This window comes from Myotis lucifugus, unplaced genomic scaffold (assembly GCF_000147115.1).
Source record: "Myotis lucifugus unplaced genomic scaffold, Myoluc2.0 scaffold_414, whole genome shotgun sequence".
In the NCBI taxonomy this organism is placed as follows: Eukaryota; Metazoa; Chordata; class Mammalia; order Chiroptera; family Vespertilionidae; genus Myotis; species Myotis lucifugus.
In genome coordinates this window covers 487,144-494,947 of record NW_005871462.1, presented here as the reverse complement: position 1 = coordinate 494,947, position 7,804 = coordinate 487,144, and the positions used below count along the sequence as shown (strand labels likewise).

General features: G+C 42.8%; 2 protein-coding genes across 2 annotated transcripts; one reads left to right on the top strand and one right to left on the bottom strand.

Moving 5' to 3' along the window:
- Positions 1–408: 408 nt before the first annotated feature.
- On the top strand, positions 409–1,341 carry LOC102440333 (olfactory receptor 7D4-like). Its single transcript, XM_006102452.1, has one exon. It carries the CDS (start codon positions 409–411, stop codon positions 1,339–1,341), a length of 933 nt encoding a protein of 310 aa, XP_006102514.1.
- Positions 1,342–3,686: 2,345 nt separating this feature from the next.
- On the bottom strand, positions 3,687–4,637 carry LOC106699474 (olfactory receptor 18; the record flags this gene model as incomplete). Its single annotated transcript, XM_014467775.1, has 1 exon — positions 3,687–4,637. A coding segment is annotated over one exon (951 nt), but the record flags the coding sequence as incomplete, so codon positions are not given.
- Between the last annotated feature and the right edge of the window lie 3,167 nt (positions 4,638–7,804).

Here is a 7,804-nt window from a genome sequence, read left to right as displayed (position 1 = left end):
TCCTACCTCTGAGACATGGACCCTTTTCTGAGTCCCAGAGAAGGCAGACAACCCAGATCAAGTTACTGAGCTTCCCCAGACCTCATGCTCCACATTTGTGTTAGAGTGAGTACAACCATTTCTTCTCTGAGGCCCAAAGTTGCTCTTAACTGTTTAGAGATAATGCTAAGCCAGAGATGAAGAAGATGTATGAGTGTTCCAGAGGATAATGGGCAAGGGTTGATCAACATTACAAAATATTGCATATAACAAATAGCAGCATAATGAATTCCTAAATTTTGTAGTTAAGGCTTTTATGCCCAGTGATTGACTTCAAAAATTTTTTAAAGTAGAAGTAATCTAGAGTCTGCCCAGTGTCTATTTCATGTTATTTTCTTTCCTCAAACATCTAGCTGATGTGTCAGCAACATGGAACCAGGAAATCAAACAAGTGTTTCAGGTTTTTTACTTCTGGGATTTTCCCAAGACTCGGAGCATCAACCCATCCTGTTTGGGCTGTTCCTGTCCATGTTTGTGGTCATCATGCTCGGGAATCTGCTCATTATCTTAGCCGTCAGCTCTGACCCCCACCTCCACACGCCCATGTACTTCTTCCTCTCCAACCTGTCCTTTGTTGACATCTGTTTCACCTCCACCACCATCCCGAAGATGCTGGTGAACATCCAGGCACACAGCAAAGCCATCACCTATGCAGGCTGCATCACCCAGATATATTTTTTCTTGGTTTTTGGAGGTATGGACACTTTTCTCCTCACTGTGATGGCTTATGACCGGTTTGTGGCCATCTGTCACCCCTTACACTACCCAGTCATCATGAACCCCCGTCTCTGTGGCCAGCTGGTTCTTGTGTCCTGGTTCATTAGCTTCACGTACTCCCTGATCCAGAGTCTGTTGATGTTGCGGCTGTCTTTCTGTACCAACTGGGTGATTTCACACTTTTACTGTGAACTTGCTCAGGCCCTCACGCTCGCCTGCTCAGACACACTCATCAATCACATCGTGCTGTATACGGTGACTGGCCTTCTGGGCATTATTCCCTTCTCAGGCATCCTTTTCTCCTATATTCAAATTGTCTCCTCAATCCTGAGAATCCCATCAGCAGATGGGAAATATAAAGCATTTTCTACCTGTGGGTCCCACCTGTCTGTGGTTTCTTTATTCTATGGGACAGGCCTTGGTGTGTATCTCAGTTCTAATGCATCTTCCTGGAGGGGCATGATTGCCTCGGTGATGTACACTGTGGTCACCCCAATGCTGAACCCCTTCATCTATAGCCTGCGGAACAGGGACATGAAGAGGGCCCTGCAAAAAGTTCTGGGGAGAACATTCTATGTTCAATAAATGGGAACATTTGTCTGGGGATTTTAGGCTGACAGTGGAAGCAGCAGTTGGCTAAAGAAATCCCACCTCTTAATCACATTGGATTTTGTCTCTCATCCAATTCTCTGTTAGTGACTTTGGTTACAATTGCCTTTTAAGCTCTGTCTTAACCCCTTATGGTGACTCCTCTGTTATGCTCAGTTCTACTCTCCTCATACTTTCCTTTTACTTATCCATTATTGCACCTCAGCTTGGATTTCCAGCCCTGCAGGTTGAGACCAGCCACTTCAAGAATCAACTAAGAACAGCTGAATAAGAATTACAACATAGTGCATTTTTATTGAGAACCATTGTTACTTCTTACTAGAGTCACTCATTCAACAATAATTATTGAGTACCTTTGGTGTGCCATGCTGTTGTAGGTGTTGGGAATACAGCAGTGAATAAGAAAAAAAGATTAAAACTTTGCCCTTACAGGACTTAAATCATGTCTCAGAGTTTATCATATAATGTTATATGTCCAACAGAAAATATTCCGATGGATTCATTATTTATTTGGTTATTAGTGAGGTTGAACTTTTCTGCATATGTTTGCTTAGTTCATTTTCAAAATAAGATATAAAAATGTATCAGTGAAGATGGGAAAACTATAGGACCCAGAATATTATATTTGATCAGGTGCTAGTAAGTTATTCAGTCTAGTCTAATTTTGTAGGTGAATTCACCAAGACTCAAATAGAAGAGTCCAAAGAGTGACAAAATCTGGCTGAAAGGGACATATCTCTAAGTATGATTTCATGACAGAGCACTCTATTATAATTCAGAAGAGCAATAATTGAGCCACAGAATTGCCACTCTATGTATATGATGCTGAGAGGCTTTGGGGGATATAGGGTATGTTAGGACATCTGGATCTCCTGATATGTCATGTTTATTTGCATATCTTCTTCACCATAAAGGAATTGGATGTTTTAAGTCTTTGGGTGGTGGTATTTGCTAAGGAATGCAGACAGGAAAAACAAACATAAATGTGTAAGTATTCATCTCGGTAAAGATGAATCACTGCCCACTCCATGGAATCATCCACTAATGGAATCATCTTACCACCAAGTGGTGTTCTTGAGGGATATTACCATTTCAAAGAACCATATAATTGGCTTCCAAAAAGCAGGAACAGAATCCCCATTGATCTCTAGGATTTGAGTCTGAAAACGGACTTGGGTTTGGAAATTAGAAGATGAATAAATGGTTTTCAATTGTGGTAGCTGACATGTGACTTTTTCTAACTTGCCCTTGATATTTTGGGTTCTCTCAAGTTAAGCAATACATTTGATGTCTGCTCCTCTATGATATGTTGCCACCACCACAGATCCCTGTAGTTCTTGGACCCCAGTTGCCATTGTGGATTTGTTGTTCAATCATCTATCTACCTTGCCTCTCACAGTTACTGCTGTCACCTGGCAACCACTATTCTACTTTATGTCTCTATGAATCTGACTACTTTAGGTGCCTCATATAAGTGGAATTATACAGTATTTGTCCTTTCATGCCTGGCTATGTAATTGATGGTGAAGATGTTAAATGGAATGGGAAAAAGAATTATCAGGAATATTGGGAATCATATATCCCAGTTTTGCTAGGAAAGCCCCAGTTGATAACTATTTATTCAAACTCAGTACTGATGCTGTCCCATGTCAATTTCAAAATACCATTGTCTGGACAAGAAATTAAATAGACATCCCATTTTTCTCAAGGATCTGACCAAGATCATGAAGGAGCAAAAATATGGAAGAAGAGAGAAGAATCATGAGGACAGTATAGAATGAATAAATAACAAGAAAGAGAGAGCTATGATTTTTTCTTTTTCATTTCTTTTATTTTTCCCAACAGCATTCATCCCCCATATGCACTCTATCATCTCCATCCACACCCCTCCACCCGATCATTTCCACACTGTTGTCCATGCCAATGAGTTCTCCCTCTTTTTTGCTCAACCCCCCCCCCCCGACACACACACTGCCACTATGCCCCCCTCCCCATATCTGTCTACTTGCTCTCTATTTATAATGATAGAAACAAGACTCCTCATGGCCTAGAGTCCTGGGTAATGCATAAGGAAAGTGAGAAGGGTATACCAATGTACTATGCATAATCCTGGAGGGGCTATGACTTAAGTAGGAGTCCAAAATAATCTCCCAATTTCATTACAGCTGTGCTAAAAGGGAAAAGTGTGTAAACAGAAAGCAAAGACTTATATAGGCATATCTTCACTGTGTGACTACTGATTCAGAATTTCTGGTTGCACATGTTTGATTTTGCTGCTTTTCCCAGTCCTATGAACAAAAATGATAGCACAAGTATTGAGATCAGCCTATTCTTTGGACCATCCTCCATAGGGCACTCTTGATGTCTCTGTTCCTCAGGCTGTAGATGAAGGGGTTCAGCATGGGGGTGACCACAGTGTACATCACTGAGGCCACCGCATCCTTCCTTGGGGAAGATGACACAGCGGAACTGAGGTACACACCAAGGCCTGTTCCATAAAATAAGCAAACAACTGACAAGTGAGAGCCGCAGGTGGAGAAGGCTTTATATTTTGAACCTGCTGATGGGATTCTCAGAATGGAGGACACAATTCTATAGTAAGAGAAAAGGATCCCTGAGAGTGGGATACCACCAAAGATGGCTCCAATAAAGTAGATCAATATGTCATTGGTGAAGTTCTCAGAACAGGCAAGTTTGAAGAGTTGAGAAGGTTCACATAAGTAATGAGGGATTTTCACATCTGCACAGAAGCTAAGTTGTGACACCATCAAGTAGTGCAGTTGGGAGACCAAAAGGCTGATGAAAAATGACAGAAGGACCAACAAGCCACAGAGGCGGGGGCTCATGATGACTAAATAGTGTAGAGGCTGACAAATGGCCACTAACCGGTCATAGGCCATTACAGCCAGGAGTAGACTGTCCATACATGTAAAAAGAGGGAAAAGGGTAACCTGAGTTAGGCAGCCTGCATAGGTGATGGATTTGCTGTGTGTCTGGAGGTTCACCAGCATCTTGGGAACTGTAGTGGTGCTGAAACTGATGTCAGTTAAGGACAAATTGGAAAGGAAGAAGTACATAGGTGTGTGGAGGTGGGAGTCAGAGAGGACAGCCAGGATCATGAGTAAGTTTCCAAGCATGATCACCAAGTACATGGACAGGAAGAGCCCAAACAGAAGAGGCTGCAGTTCTGGATCATCTGAGAGTCCCAGGAGGAAGAATTCTGAATCACCTGTTTGATTCTGTGGTTCTATGAAGATAGGACACATTTTTGGAAAAAGGTAGAGAGAGGGAAGGAGGGAGGGAGGGAGAGAAAGAGAGAGAGAGAGAGAGAGAGAGAGAGAGAGAGAGAGTTAGTTAAATAAATGAAACAAGTCTACAGGCATCCATATATTGGATTCAAGCAATTCACACATTAATTATTTATACTTAAGGATCATATACAATTGCCCCATTACCTTCAGCAACATGTCTCAGTCGTTAATTCTTTTTAGAACTCTTTCCTTATTGATGTCTGACCTATTCACCTGTTTCTATATACACCCACTTTAGAGTCACTGGGTCAAAGAATATTAGAGAATAAATGACATTTTGAAATAACAAATATATGAACAGAATAAAACTATCACCCTTCTACTTTTGAAGGAAAATATGGGATGAGAAATATTCTTTTCTAAGAAACAAATCATTCCATTTGAAAGACACTAAGAAGCAATTGAAAGTACTTTATCTCACCCCAATGCAGTATAAGAAATTCTTTAATTTGGAATGTAATTGAGAAGATTTAAAAGCACATTAACTGTATTCTAACTTAAAATAAATTGTTTGTAATCAGACTGGTGCATGAAATTTTTGCACTGGGGGGGGGGGGGTGTCCCTCAGCCTGGCCTGAACCCTGTCCAATCTGGGACCCCGCAGGGATGTCCAACTGCCAGTTTAGGCCAGATACCTGTGGCCCAATTTGGGATCGCTGGCTCCTAACTGCTCACCTGCCTGCCTGCCTGATTGCCTCTAACCACTCTGCCTGCAGACCTGTTCACCTCCACTGCTCCCCCCCAGCCGGCCTTCTTGCCCCCCGACTGTCCCCCCTTGCTGGCCTGCTCAACCCCAACTTCCCCAAGAAGCCACAAAGCAAAACCCCTCCCCACCAGTCTGCTTGCCCCAACTGCCCTCCCCTCCTGGCCTGACCGCCCCTAACCACCTTTGCCTCGGCCCCGCCACCATGGCTTTGTCCGAAAAGTCTCCCAGTCTAATTAGCATGTTACTCTTTTATGAGTATAGATAGAATTTACATGGCAATTATCTTTAAGGGTTTACATCTTTATTTGGTTTTATGACATCAATCTTCCATGGAGATAAGTGCTCACACCAATGTGTGGGTTGTCTGGTCAAAGTTTCTCAAATATAATTCAAATTATAAATAGTTGGCCTTGGTAGACTTCATATTTTGAAAAGTATGGTTTTGTTAAGTGCACAAAATCATAAAGCACCACTGATCCTGAAGATGGTATTAATTTACAATCACCAATGATTAAGTAATAATTAACTTAGAAAGATTATCGAGGAAACCAAGATGGCGGCACAGGTAAACACCGGAGTTTGCTGCCTCGAACAACCACTTCAAAAATACAACTATAAGACGGAAAGGACATCATCCAGAACCACAGGAAGGCTGGCTGAGTGGAAATTCTACAACTAGAAGGAAAGAGAAAAGCATACCGAGACTCAGAGGAGGAGCAGTATGGAAGTAAAATACTAAGGTGCGGAGGTGCATGCGGTGCGGGCTGGCGGCTGAGGGAGCAGGTGTCGTTTTCAATCGGGAGGGAGTCTTAGGCTCTGAGCTCTAGTTCCGGGCAAGTCTCTAGGGACCCAGACTCATACGGAGAAGCAGGACTGTCTGGCATCGGTCAGAACCCGAGGGCAGCTTTCTCTCCGAGGGGCTTGAGGCGATTACCAGGACACTGAGAAGCAGAGCCTCTGAGGGCAAGACTGAGAGCAGCCATAACTGCTAGCCCCGCCCTGTGGATCTCGTGGGACCTGCCCCGCCCAAGCCCTGCAGGGAGGCTTTTGCTGGATAGCCTCAGGCAAAGGCTAGATTAGCACCTCCCTAGAGATCCAGGAGCCAGGAAATCCAGAGGTCAGAGTGGGACCATCCAGTTTGCAGCTCCATGGAACCATAAAGGACACGCTCAGGGGGCAGACTCAGTGAGCACCAAAGCCCCATTGAAGCAAGTCTTGCCCCAGAGGGGTGTCTCCAGCACAGAAGTTCTCCCACTGCAGACACAGCTGATTCTCACAGCCAATTGGCCTGGAGGTCAATTCCTCCCAGTGATAACTACAACAATCAAGGCTTAATTACAACAAGACTGTGCACAAAGCCCACAAGGGGGTGCACCCAGAGTGTCTGCCTCAGGTAATTGGGACACTTAGCACAGAAAGGCACTCTATCAACACAGCGAAGCATAAAAAATGCCGAGACAAAGAAACAGGACACAAATGACTGAAATGGAGGAAAGCAAACTGCTGGATATAGAGTTCAAAACCACACTTTTAAGGTCTTTAAAGAACTGTCTAGAAGCCGCCGATAAATTTAGTAAGGCCCTCGAAAAGACTGGTGAGACCGCCGATAAATGTAGTGAGATCTTCAAGAAATCTAGTGAGACCCTCGATGTTGTGATAAAGAACCAACTAGAAATTAACCATACACTGACTGAAATAAAGAATATTATACAGACTCCCAACAGCAGACCAGAGGATCGCAAGAATCAAGTCAAAGATTTGAAATACGAAGAAGCAAAAAACATCCAACCAGAAAAGCAAAATGAAAAAAAGAAACCAAAAATACGAAGATAGTGTAAGGAGCCTCTGGGACAGCTTCAAGCATACCAACATCCGAATTATAGGGGTACCAGAAGATGAGAGACAGCAAGATATTGAAAACCTATTTGAAGAAATAATGACAGAAAACTTCCCCTACCTGGTGAAAGAAATAGACTTCCAAGTCCAGGAAGTGCAGAGAACCCCAAACAAAAGGAATCCAAAGAGGTCCACACCAAGATACATCATAATTAAAATGCCAAGAGCAAAAGACAAAGAGAGTATCCTAAAAGCAGCAAGAGAAAGAAAGTCAGTTACCTACAAGGGAATACCCATACGACTGTCAGCTGATTTCTCAACAGAAACTTTGCAGGCCAGAAGGGAGTGGCAAGAAATATTCAAAGCGATGAATACCAAGAGCCTACAACCAAGATTACTTTATCCAGCAAAGCTATCATTCAGAATTGAAGGTGAGATAAAGAGCTTCACAGATAAGAAAAAGCTAAAGGAGTTCATCACCACCAAACCAGTATTATATGAAATGCTGAAAGGTATCCTTTAAGAAGAGGAAGAAGAAGAAAAAGGTAAAGATACAAATTATGAACAACAAATACACATCTATCAA